The sequence below is a fragment of the Battus philenor genome, unplaced genomic scaffold (genome assembly GCF_028537555.1).
Source record: "Battus philenor isolate CCGP_79_NKW_IND1 unplaced genomic scaffold, ilBatPhil1.0.hap1 SCAF_13, whole genome shotgun sequence".
Classification (NCBI taxonomy): domain Eukaryota; kingdom Metazoa; phylum Arthropoda; class Insecta; order Lepidoptera; family Papilionidae; genus Battus; species Battus philenor.
In genome coordinates, this window is record NW_027181675.1 from 8,517,641 (window position 1) to 8,535,011 (window position 17,371).

Sequence of the window (17,371 nt, forward strand, 5' to 3'; positions counted from 1 at the left end):
CGCCATAGCGAGTAGTAAGTGGACATCCCGCAAGCAACGTGGATAAGTGACTTCTAAGTACACGGTTCAGATGCGATCATAAACGGAGCAATAAACCTATGTGCTACTATTTATGTGCCGTTACACTACTAAAGAAATAATAAATAAAACAATAAATAAGTGGGAGACAGTTTATTTCCTGGCGCGAGGCCGCGGGCGGGGACGTGCTCGGGGTCGGGGGCGCGGACGGCGGCGACGCACGCGGGGCGCGCGCCCGCGCTCCAGCTGCGCGGCCACCAGCTCCGCCAGCGCGCCGCGCTCCGCTAGCATTGACAGGAACGTGCAGATGAACTCGTCGTAGTTGTGCGTGCGACGGCAGTCGTCCACCTGATCATACAACTATAGTAAACCTTTCGCAACGGCAGTGCGTACCGTAGTGATAATAAACACATCGCTTGGCAATAGTCTAATGGTCTAGTTGTACACTAACGTCGTCTATAGGCGACACTCGTAGACAGGTCGTCACGCGGATGTTGTCTACAGATGACGTTCGTAGCGAAAGAGTTAAATTAAAAAAAAACTATTAACAATACATTTACATAAATGTGAATAATGATTTAATTCTTGTAATATATTGCGTGGTCAATGTGTATAATTGTTAATTCTTAACCTGCTTTTCTTATTTATCGCTTTACATTATAATTTTTGTGAATCTTGTACACATTTTAAATAAGCAGGTTCATCAAATTTTCAATTACTATAACGCTTACTTAATAGTACCGTTTTAATTCATCGGCATCTATATTTATAAAAAAATTATAAGAAAATTATAAATTATAATAAAACCTTCCATCTTTTTATTTTTTCTCTCGAATATTTTGTCAAAATAAATCGAATTTCTCTAAATACACTATCGAATCTGAAAAAGACCACTTTACAGGGTGACACTAAAGTTTTTATTTGCAATATATTTTTCTAATTATAAGACTTAATTTGGCAACAATTTGAGGCTATTATTTTCGATTAATACAACTTAGATTAAAAATGCAGCAAATAATATTACAAATATAAACAATATTATTTAGGAAACAACTTTATGGAAAGCCCTGTAAAGTGATCTTTTTCACAAATTATAGCACACTTAAGAACTGTTGGTAAGTTGAAATACCAAAAAAATCATCATCTACTAAGTCGATTCACCATTATCCTTAATTATTACAACAAAAATTTCCTATTTTTATCAAAGCTGGTTATAGATAAAATATATGTTAATGGAAAAAGCTTCAAAGGAGTGAATAAATGCATAGCCCATTTGCTCTTAACTAATTTGGCACATCTCTAAAAATCAATTGATTCAGAAGTAATAAATAACATAATGATAGTACAAGGGTTTTCAAAGTTCCGATTGCTACATTTCAAAATAATTACTATTGACTATTTGTCCCCACAGACTACTGCTAGAAGTTATAGCCTGTCGCCTTCTAATAAAAAAAATCCATAGCAATATATATTTGATTGCAAATAAGAGTAAGAGATTTTAAGCTCGTTGCTGTTTTAAATTTGAATTTGATTCATTAGTTCATATTTGTGTATGGAAGAACTTTTGTTAACTGATATTTTCATATAATGCACATTTTTCAAATTGTGAATAGATAGAATTAAAACTTTCGAATCATACTAATCAAAATAGATGAATAACTGTCCGTTCACTAGATTTATGATTAATTTTCACAAGAAGAAGCTAATGTCACTTGGATCACTGTGGTTCAAAATGTTTGTTATAAAAAGAATTAGCTTTGTCAAAATTGAAAATAAGCTTGATTTATTATAAAGATGACTAGTTAAGCGGTATTAATTTAAACTGACCTTATACATATCTCTTTTATCATTCTCATCATTCAGAGCCTGCTGACACGATTGAACTTCATTAATTATATTGCTCATAAGCATGTTTAACTCTGGGTGAGTTAAAAGTAGCTTCTTCAACTTGAATGGTTGTTCTGGTGCAGTTTCACAGTACACAAGTACTGCCATGTCACTACTCTTCACTAATGCTGATGTTGAAGTTGGATATATCTAGGATTAATTGTTATTTTTTCAATTATGCATGCTTAATTATAGAGTACAGAGTTTATTTATAAATACAATCACTATAATTAATGATTCATTGTAGCCAATGCTTGTACTCTTCATTGGGTTTACATATAAATAGCTTAAATTGCAACTGCAGTTACAGAGCTCATTTAAGTTATTTATAATGAATACACATACAAGTTAAAGTTGAAACTATAAGTTAAGTTGATAACAGAACATAACATCACATATGTATGGGTACGAAGGTGCTTACATCATCCAAAATTTGACATTCCCTGTTCAATGTCACAAATTTTACAGTGTCCCCTTGTTCTACTGGATCCACTGAAAAACATTTAATAATATAAATATGGTGTCAGTTATATTACAGTGTAGGAAAGACGTTAATTTTTAAAAGGCCCGAAAATTTAAAATTAAACCAAAACCTTATTCCATTCTGGAAGAAGTTCCTGATGATGATGAGATCATTAGAGAAATAGTACATAATCCAAATGAATATAGTGGTGAAGTCGTCTAGATTGGATATATTCCCATTTTCAAGAACATTAAAACATGCAGAATTAATGGAATTTACCTTTTACCCTGGGAAACATACATGTAGAAAGACCATACAATTAAGATAAACTAGTACTAGGATGTAATTAATGGAATAACTGGAAATAAATTCATAGTAATTTTTATGTCCACCACTTAGCTAGGAGAGAAATCTATCAATAACCTGCTGATACATTGAAGCCTGTCAAGAATGAATATCGACACATTTCTAAAATGGGCTTATAAAAACCAGCAGTGATAGAATCACTTAAAATTTGTAGTCATAAATGTTATGTGTTTTTTTAATAAACAAAAGAAGGTATTTTTGTGCAAGCGGTACTTATAAGAGAGACAGAAAAGTCTCAGGGGAAGCTATGTATTCCATATGATATACAAATATATACCTTAACCTCTTTAATATAAAAGATATTCCCATAATAAACCTACATTTCATGTTTAGGTATAGAAATCCAGATATTCAATCTCTAATTATTATGATGCGGAAACAAAACTTAAAATGGATAATTACATATAGTAAATGTAAGAAATGTTAAAAAAATAATTCACCAATTTAAAATTAATGAATGAGAAATGTACCTAGAGCTAAGCTATTATCCTGTTGTGGCCTATCTGATGCTCCAATTTCAATTGTGATAGGAGCAGTGTAATCTATATCAAAAGTTTGTGCTTGTGAAGATTCTATGGCATTTAAGATAGCTTCCTCTGTGATTTGAATGGTATCAATCAAAGAACTATCACTGCTCACTTGTGACATAGTATCATCTGAAAATACGAAAGAACAATCATTTATTTATTTATTTATTTAACAGTTTATTGTACACAATAAAAACACTAAAGTAACAATACAAATATAACTGACACAACAGGCACTGCTTATTTCTAACCAGAAATTTCTTCCAGTAGGCCTACGGAAGGAGATTCATAAAAAGTAAGGCAGACACAACGTGCACAATAATTAAATTGAAATATTTACAATAGATACGACTTTTGACCATAATTACATACTTAACATGAACATAAATGTATACTTACATATTATATACTTACATAAATAAGCATAATAAATAATATATATACATAATATAAGCATAAATACATATATAACATATATAACTAAAAATATTATATATACTAGACAACTAGCGATAAATAGTGCTCTTTGACTCGCTTTTTAAATACAGGTAATGATGGACAATCACGTACTTCGTAGGGGAGAGCGTTCCATAATCTTGCAGCATGGACAGTGAAGGAATAGGAAAAGAAATCAGAGTGATGGGTGGGGATGGCCAGTGACGTCCTTACGTTCGTACGACAAGGTTTGTCCTGGGCCCGGGAGAAGTGGAAGAGGTTACGGAGATAAGAAGGAGCAGAGGGATTGTATAGGATGTTATAGAGAGTAGAAAGAACATGAGCGTTCCTGCGGTGACGAATTGGAAGCCACTTGAGTTGCGATCGGAACTGGGAAATATGATCGTACTTACGTAAACCGAAAATAAATCTAATACATACATTTTATATTACATCATGTTATACAATAGAATTACAACACTTTTATTTGTATTTCATTTCATTGTAATTTCTGTAACATTCCATTGCAGTTCATATGAAAATTCGCACGTATAAACAGAATTTTTTAAAACAAAAATTCTGAGTTTTTTAATCTAAGATTGGTAGTCATAGTAATAAAAAACATCATAAGGTACATAAAAATCGTTTAAGTTTTGTATAGTAATACTGATAATAAAATAATTTCACAAATAATTTTCTAATAAGCAACCATATTATGTGATTTAAGCTTAATCTTTAATAATGTGACTAATTGTATAATTATTTTAATGACATGAAATAACTTACCATTAAAATCCCTATTTTTACCCAATAAATGGCGCAAATGTTTACTAATTTTTGAAATAGCTTCTTTCACTCTTTTTTGGTTCATTTCAAGTGATTGTATTTTCTGGGTCAGAGCTATTCTTCTATCAGGAACAACCGCCATTAAGTTGAATCTAATGGTTTTAAATAATTTTATATAAAAAGCCTTATTGTTAAGCACTAGGAGGAATAAGATTGCATGTTACACCTTCACAACTTGCTTTAAATTAACTAACTTAATTAGTCAAAAATATCTATTATAAAATAAAAATGAATGAAAATATCTATTATAAATTAAAAATGTTATGAAAAATATCTATTATAAAGTAGCACAAATACCTGATATCATGCACCTGTTCCCCAGCATCTCTACCAAGTCGTTCAGCCATCATCCTTCGGAATTTATCAGTCCAGTCTTCATCGTTAGCCCATGGACCATGATCAGTAGGGTATGGCTTCAAGCCATCTAACTCAAAAAGATGTCCGTTAATAGGCACAAAACTTACAAAGTGGTATGCTTCACCTTGAAAAGATAGCACCAATTTGACACAAAAGAAATATTAAAATACGCAATTAGTCTTTAAAAAGATTTTTTTCCAATATCATGCTTTATAAATCAAAATGGTATTTACAATGTGCATACATACATCTATAGCATCAACACAACTTTATTACAACCTTTCATACCTGTAAATCGTCCAGTGGGGACCCCAGCATTTTTATCAGCTTTTTTACGAGCTTGAGGGATTGCATGAGAATTGTGTGCACAAGCCAATTCAGGAGTGTTACCAATTGCCCAGCCTTTATTTTCTGGATTCATACCAAGGGTATGATGCTATACCAATATGAAAAACGAATATTTACTATAACTAAATGTTAAATTTGAAGTGCTGTTACAGTTAATTTTAAATAAAAGGTTTTTTTTTCTTTTTTATAGATAATAAGGATACGCACCTTCAGTCGGCTTAAGGTCTCTCCCAAGTGTAAGTTTGGACAATTCAATAAAATGGAAAGAAGTGCATGAGTGGCACAGCTATTTGGCACCATTTGTTGGGCGAAAAATATATTGTTTATTGTCTCTTCATCACGAACGAAGCTTTCTATTTGTTCTACAAATTTACGTCGAGAACGCCTTTCTTCAATCCATCTGAATAGGAAAATAAATCCGTATACCGGACTTTCTAAAGGCTTATGCAAATCATATATTTCTTCAACTTGAACACCTTTAACACCAAAATCTTCTAATAGTAAAGTGAATAAACCAGGGTCACTTTCCAATTCAAGCCAACCTTCTGTTAGACTATTTAACTCAACCGGCATATTTTTCATAAATGTAGTTTATGGGGATCCTCAACCTATATTTTATAGCAATTAATTACCTTGAGTAATATTAAAGTGCTCCTTTCTCTAGCAGAAAGAATAACACAGCACGCAGCTTATAGCATTAAATTTCATTTAATTTCCAAAAATTTCAAAACAAATACTTTTTATGATAAAATGTCAATACAATTCCTTTCATACATTCATAAAATATTGTATTGGCTACGAGGCTTTCTGCCGAAATATTATTTACAACAACTGTATCACAGTTAAAAAAATGTTTGAATCCGCCATTCAGAAAAAGCAAAAAAAAGTATATCAATTTTTATGACTATTTTTCGGAAAAAAATATTACAAAGGTAATTTTATTGTATTTTTACTGACATCAATGTACAACAATGTGTATTGTTTTGCATTTATTTCAATTTTATAATTTTTTGATGAGACTAACATTGATTGCATGGCTTCGTAGTTTATATTTGTCTCGAAATTTAATAAGATTTAAATTTAGACTTAATGTGATCATTGAGTTCGACATTCTTACATAAAAAAATGTCATTGCAGGTTATGCATATAAAAGTACAGAAGTCAATAGTTATAAATAAAAGACATTCCTTAATTTACCTAGCTGAAAAACAAAATGTCATTATAAATGGCATTTCACTGTAATTTGTTTACAGCAACGAGAAGGTCATTGCATTAACTGAATTTTGATCATTAATATTTCAACAGATTCATATCACATTTGCATAACTTTTTTAGAACAATTTAATTTAAAACAGCCACTCTATCAGGCTATTATTAATTACAGAAGTAATAATTCATTTTTATTCGTGGAGATGTTCTTCTGATAATGCTGTAGCCGCCACCTGAACCTACATATTCTATTGGCTGCTTACTAACCTGTGACTTCCGATCGACGCCAAATTAATCGTTTTGTTGACTGACAGACTTCGAGCAACGGCCAAAATACAACTGGACTATAACTGCCGTGGGAACTTTCCACGTTATTATTCTCGCAATTGTATGAAAACTTATGTAAATTTGACAAATCCTAGCACCAGGCTCAGGTAGCTTAAACAGCTTTATACAAATGTAATCAGACTCCTTTTATACAAGGGCGCGTCAATAGCGCAAGTAAATCCGCGTGTCATTCACAGTCTCCCATTCTTATAAAATAGGTTTATAAGGCCACGCGCGCGCCGCGATACCTAACAAAGACCTGCATGTAAACTAGGAACTGCCAACGATCGCTCAGTTCTTAAAACAAGTATAGAATTATTACTTTGATGCATGTGTAAAACAATATAATACAACCCGGCACATTTAGACGCCGCGCCGGCCGAGTGATTGAGTCTCCGGACGACGCGTCGGCCTTAAGGGAGACATCGTACCAAACATTTTACAGATGTTCGAAAACCAACCGGCCTAGTCGGAATCGGGGTGGACTCGTGTGTGACAGGTGTCGCCAACCTAAAATTATTCTGTACAAAAGCGTTGCTGGAGTTTCTTCAGGCTTTTTTGTAGCGCTATCGCTTTCCGCAGTGGTAGCTATATTACTCAGTAATTGCAACCGATCAAGTCTAGGTTCGGCCCTCTAGGCCTCCTTGATTCGAAATACTAAACAGGTAATATCGACGATGATAGAGCTTAGTCACTCCATGGACCATAGAACCTATATTAAGCGACCAAAGCGATTTAAGAGCTCGGCGGCCACTCAGTTCGGTGCTTGTAGTATGTAGCGGTAGGTCCCTGGCAACACTCTGGTCAGGAGGCATCGGGCTTTCCCGGGGTTTTATGGTTAACAAAAAAAACTAAGGGTTTCAGGGTTAAGTATATATATATTTTTCTGAGATATATTGAATAATCCCAATATAATGATAAAAAGGAATGAATTATTAAGGTAAAGTAATAAAACTTATAATATTTTTGCAACAACATTTATTTTGTATGTACACTTAACTTTTGCAACTTTGTATAATGTACAAATAATAAATGCACAACTTCAGCACTGTAAAGCCTCAACTCAAACAGTTGTCTGAGTAAATAATCAAAATTTACAGGAGCTGCAGGTAGGTTATTACGTTTAGTTTATTGTATATTAGAAATTGGTCCCACTTCAAGTTTATTATAAGCACAGTGTAAAAAAATGTAATCTCTCGTTTACGGTTTTATATCGTATTGTTCCGAACGTTTTTGTGTTAGGCCGTAATTAAATTAACCACAAAATCGTTCAGTCTAAAATTATAAGTGTACATTTTTCAATAAATTACAGGGTAAAATTATTGTAACAGTAATTTTACACAGACTTGGAAAAACAAATCATGTGAAAATTATTGTCAAATCTATTGATGGTTGTATATCCAGCTTTTCGTTACTCCAGACCAACTGCATTTGACATGATAATTTTTGACAGGATATTTAAAAATATTTACATGTTTAAAATAAAAAAAATATATGGAAAAGGCAGCCTTAATTTTTTTGAGAATTTTGAAAAAATAATTTCATCATTCCAAACAATGGTTATAACGTTAAAGGCTCGTTTTTTTTTAATACAAACTTTACTACACATTAATGTAGGAAAATATTACTATATTTATGACATGTGTGTATTTAATTATTAATTTAAAAAATTTAATCGGTTTAACTTTTTTTAATATTTTTTTAATTTTTTTATTACATCATGTGGAACGTCTCGACAACCAAGTTGTGCAATAATGATGTGTACAAATTACAAATAATTGTGTATGTTGGCGACTAAAGGACAAATATAGTCTAACTTCAGGACTAGAATTGCTTTGAAACGGGTCAGTATATTACTAACTACTGATATATCTAAGTAGCCAAATACAAGTTGGATTTAATAGTACCAAACATAGAAAGATTAAGTGCATGCTGTGTAAGTGATCAACTTTATAAGATTAATTTCATAGACAAATCTATTTTTATTATTATGAAAAATGTACTCTACTATTTGTGTTTTTATATACAAGATAATTAAAAAATATAACTCGAGATCTTGATGAACAGTAATGTTTTTAAAAAAAACACAAATCAAAGAATCAAATATTAATGTAAATTAATTTATAGTACTTTTTGTAAAACAATTACTATATATGGAGTATATTTTAAATAATAAAATAAAATACTTCATCATGCACCAACTTCAATTGATTTTTATGCCTGTATTTGTTTCTGTAAACAAGTTTTTCTATGAATGGCACAATACTACAGAATGGTTATAGTCAATAACATACAATTCCAATAATTCTACAAGTTTCCTTCGCCTATGAGGAAACTTTTTTAAATCTTCGCAGTATATATATAATTACAGGTTGATTAATTTTGGTTTACGGACAAACAGGAAATTCATTAATTTTTTAAATTTATTTTTGTTTCGATTAAAAACTATTTATATATACATTAAAATATATTAAGTAACTAATTATATCTTTTTAATATCACATAAGTACGCATCGCTCCTTACTTTGCCAGTCTACATAAATAAAAATTATAATTTCATGCGTGAATATGCAACACGTACGAAAAATAATACCGCAATAAATCAACAATGGATATGTACGCATTCGCTGAGACTGACAAATACGCTTGATGATTATTTACAAGTCTCATTACATGAAACGCAGTCGATTTAAAGTACTAACACAGCTGTCGGGCCCAGCTTTCATCTGATGGCGTGCGGTGGCCTGTACGGTGGTGGCGGGGTTTTAGGCACTTGGGTGGTACACTGGCTATGCGGTAGGTGTACAGGGACGATGGTTGTTGTTGGTACTGATGCGTCATCCATCTGGCCAGGAATGATGGGTACGTCGGAGGTAGTGGGAGGTTCTTGACGCGTGCTGCTGGTGGCTGGGAGCAATCTCGTCGGGTTAAGTTTGATTGCATCATCATATGTTGGGGGAGCTCCAGCCACTGTCTCGTAATCTGGCGGCTTCTGCTGCATTGTTTCTTCGTCCGGCATCGATATCACGTGAATTGGATCGTCAATCTGAAACCATTAAATTTTTTTTTAGTAATTTTTTATATTTATATTACTTTTATAGCTATATAATTTTTATCGTTACTAAAGACATTTCCTCCTATATTGACTCATCACGATATCTCTTGAATCATAAGTCAGAATCTTTAAAAAAAATTTCATTCTATTTTTTGGTCATTATTGTTACCGCCAGTAATTTACCTTTTTAAATATTATAGTTAAACATAAAAACCATAGAAACATATATTTTTTTTAAAAAAGTGAAAGTTTTCGAGGCATAAATAATCAACTGTGTGGACAAAGGAAGTGAGGCCAGAGTTCAATAAGTATTACATTATTTAACAATAGTGAAAAGGATCCCACGAAAATAGAAAGTTGTACAAAATTACAACTATGTACATTGAATGATGAAATTTTTGTTCTAGTAACCGGAATAGTTAATCGTTTCAGGATGTAGTCCAAATTTCTGATCATTCATTCTAACTTCTAGGCCTTTTTAATTGAATAGAAAGTTGTCTGTCGCTGATTAATGCTATTTGGCTGTTGGAATTTCTATGTTAGAACAACTTACCAGTATTTGAGGTGGCAGAGTGCTGAACGTGCCAGACCTCTTACTGTAACTAAGCTCGGAGGTTCCTTTGGGAACTTCGGTTTGAGTCGTAATATTATATATTACACCTGTTTAAGAGGCCGCCAAAGTCTTAGTTCTGACAGCACGCAAGTGGCTTATAGCAGAACCAGGGCCATTTTGAGATTATAATGAAGAAAACCGGTAATTATTTTGAATAATCATTCTTTCAATATGTTATTGTTTGGTCTCTATTATAGAGGTTATCGTTTATATACTTTACAATTTTTATTCTGTTTTACTTTTATATCTAATTATTATCATCAAACCGGTACAACCGCGTATTTACACGGATGTCTATCAGCCCAAAAGATTACCGCCCGTAGACGTGGGCTTCATTGTAGGTGGAAACACTTTAATTTAATAATAGACGTTCATATCTGTGTCAGTGTGTCTTTTAATTAGATTGATGACAGGTCGGTCTGAGATGGAAACAATATTAAATAATATTGTTAACGAACCTGGTGGGTGTCAGGCGAGGCGCGGTCGTTGTGTGGTTGACGCGCGGGCGACTGCAGCCAGCAGCACATAGCGGCGCAAATTAGCAGCGCGCCGGCCACTATGCACGCCACGCCCACATAGCGCACCGGTTCCGCGTAGTCCTCGGCGAGTCCCAGCCAGTTGATCAGTGCACCGGCGCACAGGAGCACCATGCCGTAGCGGTACGGCCGCTGGGACTGTCTGCCTTCGTCGAGAGACATCCCTGAAACAAAAATAGTTTATTTAAATGCATGCGGCATAAGTAACTGGAAGGTCTTGTCGGTACTCAAAGAACTAAATTGAGTCGTCGTAGCCGGCATAGCACAAAGGATAGGCAGGCGAACTGCTGCTGGAGTGAGGGCTACGGATCGCCAAGCGCAGCGTGAGACGTCCACTAATAAGGAGAACAAATGATCTTGTCAGAAAACTCTGATTGCAAGCCACTTTTAAACGGTCTCACTGGTAATCTTCGGGGTGATGCCCATGGATTTCTATCATTGGACATCCCCCTGTTGAAATTATGATGATGATCATTTGAGATTCACATGAAAAAAACTCCAGAACATGAGAGGTGACAATCAGTTACAAATTGACCTCCCTGATAATGACTCCCCTTAAATACAAATAAGTCTACAAGATTCCAAACGTAGTCTGATATGAAAAGTAAAAACAGATGCACATCGAACTCTAGGAATTTTGTTATCACACACAAACTTCCTTAATGCATAAGTGTTAGAAATATACTAATTTATATAATAAACTTAAAAAATCGTTTAAATGGTAATGACGGTTTATTTCGATGGACATTTTAAAATTATTTCGTGATAATTCGGAGGTATTACTAGCGAGTTTTTTGGTAAGTGTAGGTTTACGTAGGTACCTACAGATGAGTTACTAATTTATTGGAGCCTTGGGCAAATGTTATCAAGGCACAATGTTATCTTTATTTCTAGTGCGAAGCTCCGCGAGTGAATGATTCCTCTGATCGTAAAAGTTTTCTAACGTATAGTTAACAATAATTGGCAGATGCGCTAAGTTATTTGCCAATGAAAAGGATTAGGAACAAAGCGGAAAACTAATTGCATAAATATATTTAGTTTACACGAGGAATACTAAAAATTTAAATACTGTATAACTTAATTACCCAAAAGCAATCAAAATAACTGTATTATAAAAGAATAACTAATGTGTAAAGCGACTTGTTAAAATTCATTTTTAATGTTTTTATGTATGTTACTTACAGTCCTATAATAAGTCTTCAGAAAATTTTACATTAAAGAAATTGTGTCATTACATACATGATTGGTTTTTTACCTAGAATTAAAGAGTGAAATTTTCGTTTAAAAGCACTAATTTTAATTTTTATTCCACTTAACATTATTGATTAATTAGCATACTAATGATTCTAATTCTTTGTAAGAAAATTCATTTCATCATTAATTTTTAAGTCTGTCATAATTATTTATAGACGTCTTATTGTATCTTTCTATTAATCTGGTTTTTGGTGCATTGCACATGTGGGTTGATTTATGTAAAAGAAAAAGAAGTAATTTTTCAAGACGGAACTACAACTTACAATAAAAAAATGTCATTGCCCCTGATACGTACGACAGTAAAACATCGATTCTTTTAAGCTAATAAGTTAAGTAAAAACAGTAAATGTATGTAATTTATATCTCAGTAAACTGTGTATATGTATAATCTTTAAATCAGAGCCGTGGAAACTTTCTGTCATTTGGTTCACTAGGGCAATGGCATCTCAGTAGCGGTACTTACTATACAATAACCGGTAAAGTTAAAACGAAAGTTAACAATTGTATGAAAATAGTAAAAATAATTTTTCTTTCCGATTTCAAGTTATGAATTTCTTAAGGGAACTAGCTAAAAAAATTAAGTGTTTGCTTATCTGGGAAAGATTAATGAGGAAAGGTTGGAAAAGTCATAAGGTATCCATCACGACGTCTGCACGACCGAGGTTATGCAGAGACAATGAAGTCTTGAGAGATGTGTGTCAAGTTCGAAATGTACGGCCGAAGCTAGAAGGCTTACTCACGCGCTGTTCACTTCCATAACGAATAAATTCTAACAATTAGAACCGATTACCGTCTTAGAATCAAAATGAAAAGTCCATTAAGTACTTAAATTCAATGTACATATAATAAAGTTATAAAAAAAAACTTAAAATATTTTTCAAACGTCTTTAATAATAGCGCTTATAATTTTTTTAAATAATTACGTCAATGTCTGTTCTTTTTTCTAAAATCACGATAATTATTAAATTACAGAACAGATAAATTTCCTAAATAATAAAATTTTATTATATTTTTAAATGTTATTACTCAAGTTCACATTGTTAAAAAAAATCTGTTTTACGTGTTGTACAACAATTATTAACTTACAGGTTTGGCTTCTTTCTCTCATAGCTCTTTGGAAAGTGGCAGAATACATCAACCAAACCATCATTGGTGTTTCTATGACCCATGACGTACTTCCCTGCGATATTTGATTTTTGGATGTCACTGGTACTAAACGTGTTTATGCAATCAGGATTTCAATACAATAATAAAATTGCAAATACAAAAGAGATGTTACATCTTATCTTTTACGATAAACTTTAGAATGAGCTAAATGATAACACGTAAACTATTTATCTTAAAAATATTCAAAATAATCTTGACCAACGCCAAGCACTAATGCTGGGATTGGAACATTAAATTTATTACTTATCTTTAAACTAAAAACAATATATAAACTTGACAAGACGTATTTATTACGTAAAATTAATTATTGATTCATTTTTTATTTTATCATCTTATTTACTACCGACAATTTACACAGTATTTCATCATACTGGATTTCTTACAACGTTGTTTATCTAAAAGTGACAAATCAACTTATAGGTAAACACAACTTTGAGTTAAAACTAAGGTTATAACCTAAATGACGATTATAACGGTTATACAGTAAAGTACATTAAAATATAATCTGAAAGAACTAAAACAAGATGGAAGAATAAAGTGTGGTAAACCCTCCAAATTAAAATTGTCTAGACTTTTAATGTTGACATTTATCGTATTATCGACGTCACAATAACTATTTAAAAAATTAACTTAATATAGAAGATTTTTTTTCTTTTTATATACCCTCAAGTGTAACACTGGCATTTAAACTAGCCTGGCTTTTGTCTTAGATGCGAGTTCGTCTTATAGTCTTCATATTTATGTTTTACACATTAAAAATAGGTTAGTTTGGATGGAATTTATTAGCTGAGACTTTTTTGTACCAAAAACCAAAAGCAATTATGCGAATTATGAGTATTGAAAAGCGCTTCATGCAAACATATTCGTCAAAAATATGAATAGATTCATAGTAATCGGCACGTTACAGTACTAGTAATTAAGACATAATACGTAAGTTTTTCCAGTAATAATTTTTGAATATTTTTTTTGTTAATATACATGAGAAAAACTCCAGAACAGGTGAGACGAAACCCAGTAACAAATTGACCACTCCGATAATGTAACTCATTTACTAAAAATAAATAAATTTAATTCAAGTTATTCAACTAGTCGTTTTAAAGAATCATTTTGATTATACTATTTTTGGACTATCTGTATAGTTCCACTATTTTGGAAAAAAACTGCGACGTATTTAATTTATTGTGAGTTTGATTTAAATACTTGATTTATGGTTCACCTTCAGTTAATAACTGCATATTATATATTATATAGTATATTTATTATATTTAATTATGTTGTTTATTACGGTAAACTTCATTAAAATCTTATACATACTTCAGATGACCATCTGTACAAATTTATATGGCACAATTCATTGTTTAACGGACGAAAACATACTAACATTGCTTATGATCACTTTCATTATTACAATATTATTATCGAGCTAACTGTTAAAGAACTTTATTGTCTAATAAGGGTACAAAATTCACTTACATGAGATAAAAAATATGAAAATTAAAACGATAATTCATAGGGTTATGTGCAGGTAATTCTGAATAAACTTTAGTTAAACTCGCAATGATTCGGAAGTGCACCGGTTGCGTGTTGTTTGCGTGCAAACATTTCTGTTTGTGGCTTACAATCATCATCATCATGTCTGCCGATAGACGCCGACTGCAGGGCTTAGGGCACCCCCCAAAGATTATTACAAGGATCGGTCTTGCGCTGCCCGCATCTAGCAAGTTCTCGCGACCTTGTGCATGACATCGGTCCATTTAGTACGGGGCTACCAACGCCGCCTCTACTGGCTTGTGATCGCCACTCGTCCACGTCTGTCGGTTGCTCAATATTACATGATATAGCGGTTCTTTATTTATCTCCTTTTTCATTCGGTTTCGTAGACTCTTGTTATGGTTATAAACATTAAAATCGGTTCATTTTGTTAGTATTGTCATCTCCCTCTATTGCTCAAGTTTGAGATGATGATTGATAAACTAAAAATAAAGTTTCTAGATTTAGATATATAAACTTAACCTAGAGGCAGACTTGTTTCTCTCGAATACATATTTATGAAGGTCAATTTGGATCAGCTTGGTCATACTTGACTTGGAGACACTAGGAACCCACATAGTCATGTTCTCTATTCGTTGTTCGAAAAAAGGTGTGGATCTTCTACCGACCTTCCCTCGTACCGATTACGATTATAGACTAATAAAATATGCCCGATAGCAAATGAGAGCGTATCGATTTTCTGTTCCAGTACATACACGACGTAGCTATATAAAAAGATAAATGTACAGGTAAGCGCGGTCAGGTGATACGCAGTTGTAAGCAGTCTGCGCCCACTACTATTCTGTAAGGCTTCCCTGCCCACGGCTCTGCTTGTTAAAGCGACGTATTCAATAACAGGATTAAATCCGCACTCCCTATTTACTTACGCCGTTGTCTAACATCACATAAATAATTTTGCTTCGCATTGTCAACCGTCATCATCATATCAGCTTTTAGACGCCGTTCGGTCTAGCCTCCTGCACTGCCCGTATCCATCGACTTCCGGCGACCTTCCATATGTTGTTGTTCCACCTGTCCAAGTCGTATGTAGCTGCTCGTGGTCGCCATTCTAGGAACTTACGACCCTAACGGTCATCGGTTGCACGAGCGATGTGCGCCGGCCTCTGCCACTTCAGATTAGCAGTTCTTTGAGCTATGTCGGTGACCTTGATTATTTTACGGGTCTCCTCATTTCTGATTCGATCTCACTGCGAAGCTGTGAGTATAGTCCTCTCTATAGCTCTACCGTGGTGGTCATGAGCCTTCTAAGGTCAATCGTGATAGACCACATCTTGGATCCGCACCAAATTATTGATTTGTTATAATCAATAATTTGGTGCGGTAATTGGTAATTATAAGTATTATTTTGTTAATAGTTTACCTATTTATTTAATATTCGATAAAAGCTAAACAAATATGAAATGAAATTAGTTCGGTAATTACAAACTTCCATCTGTAAATATGGAAATTTAAATTCAGTCTACATATATAAAATAATTGTAATAATTGAAAAAACCCTCATCAATTCTTTAAAGTTAAGATAGATCTGAATGAAATCATAGCTAAAATGAATGTCCGGAGTACTGTAGTAAATAAAAATTATAACAAACCCTAATTCATAATAATTGCAAAGAAATGTGGTATGCCTTTTGTACACTTGCAAAAAAAAGCCAACGTCTAAATGGGTCTATACTAGACTGGTATATTCTCGCCTTAAATTAGTTGATGTGAATATTGTTATCTTGTGTAAAATGGTTTATTACTTAACACTTGACATGATTTTCATAATTAATGCTTTCAAGTTTAGTTGACATTGATAGTTTTAAATATTGGCTAAATATAAAAAAAAAACAACATTAAATATAATGACAGAAATACAGTTTCTTAATTTGTCCTAATTGTGACAGTGAAAATTTTATCGTAGATCAAGAATATTAAATAGTACCTATTGCAGTAATTAAATAAAAGTATGACATTAATAACGTAATGACTTTTAACCTGGCCAAAAAACGTCTTAGACACGAAAGGGTCAGCGGAACGGAGAATGTCATTGATTTAATTACAATGGTTATTATTTTATAACACGCGAAAGTCATGGCTTAAGATTGAAACAGGAGATTTCAACTAAATTATTTGTCGTATTTATGGTATGTATGATTGATTTTAATAAGCCACAGTAAATTTATAAAATGGTTGCTGGCATATCCATTCTTATTTAATTACAAGTGTACACTATTGGAAAAAAAGGTTGAACATTTTATACCAAGATTATTGAACCCGCCTTTAAGACTGGTACTTATCTAAGTTAAAAATTACTTTTTTTTACAATTTTAAGACTAAATTCTCTCTTCTTCCTGTGACTGCGTATTTGGAATAAATTTAGATAACCTAGTTATAATTTATATAGTGAAATCCAGAGAATCAGTGCATATT

At 32.8% G+C, this 17,371-nt stretch overlaps 2 protein-coding genes across 8 annotated transcripts in view; both read right to left on the reverse strand.

Moving 5' to 3' along the window:
* Nucleotides 1–167: 167 nt before the first annotated feature.
* caly (ubiquitin carboxyl-terminal hydrolase calypso) lies at nucleotides 168–5,975 on the reverse strand. 3 transcript variants are annotated; one of them, XM_068777171.1, is made up of 9 exons: nucleotides 5,880–5,975; nucleotides 5,455–5,647; nucleotides 5,188–5,335; nucleotides 4,840–5,023; nucleotides 4,483–4,634; nucleotides 3,205–3,390; nucleotides 2,327–2,397; nucleotides 1,846–2,055; nucleotides 168–366 (listed from the first exon to the last, which is right to left on the reverse strand). In XM_068777171.1, the coding sequence occupies exons 2-9, from the start codon at nucleotides 5,545–5,547 to the stop codon at nucleotides 172–174; spliced, it is 1,239 nt and encodes a 412-aa protein (XP_068633272.1). In that variant the 5' UTR covers nucleotides 5,548–5,647; nucleotides 5,880–5,975; the 3' UTR covers nucleotides 168–171. The 3 variants fall into 3 exon arrangements, with proteins under 3 accessions (XP_068633272.1, XP_068633270.1, XP_068633271.1); XM_068777169.1 differs by having other exon boundaries at nucleotides 5,455–5,975; XM_068777170.1 differs by lacking the exon at nucleotides 3,205–3,390 and having other exon boundaries at nucleotides 5,455–5,975.
* A 1,769-nt stretch (nucleotides 5,976–7,744) lies between these two features.
* The window catches only part of LOC137933374 (uncharacterized), a 59,763-nt gene continuing 50,136 nt past the window's right edge, over nucleotides 7,745–17,371 (reverse strand). For 4 of the 5 annotated variants that reach the window (XM_068777317.1, XM_068777314.1, XM_068777315.1 and 1 more), the window contains 2 exons: nucleotides 10,910–11,151; nucleotides 7,745–9,829 (listed from right to left, as the gene is read on the reverse strand). In XM_068777317.1, the coding sequence (XP_068633418.1) occupies nucleotides 9,506–9,829; nucleotides 10,910–11,151 (566 nt within the window). In that variant the 3' untranslated portion in view covers nucleotides 7,745–9,505. Of the gene's footprint in view, nucleotides 9,830–10,909; nucleotides 11,152–13,327; nucleotides 13,404–17,371 lie in introns of those variants that run through there. The other variant, XM_068777316.1, reaches the window with a different exon arrangement.

What these genes read in the sequence shown, in the direction of transcription:
- caly (XM_068777169.1), bottom strand. Translation starts at nt 5,829, where the DNA reads ATGAAAAATATGCCGGTTGAGTTAAATAGTCTAACAGAAGGTTGGCTT. An exon ending in CCCCACTGGACGATTTACAG is followed by an intron (nt 5,024 to 5,187) that starts GTATGAAAGGTT and finishes TATCTTTTCAAG; the next exon opens with GTGAAGCATACCACTTTGTA. An exon ending in GGATAATAGCTTAGCTCTAG is followed by an intron (nt 2,398 to 3,204) that starts GTACATTTCTCA and finishes AATGTTTTTCAG; the next exon opens with TGGATCCAGTAGAACAAGGG.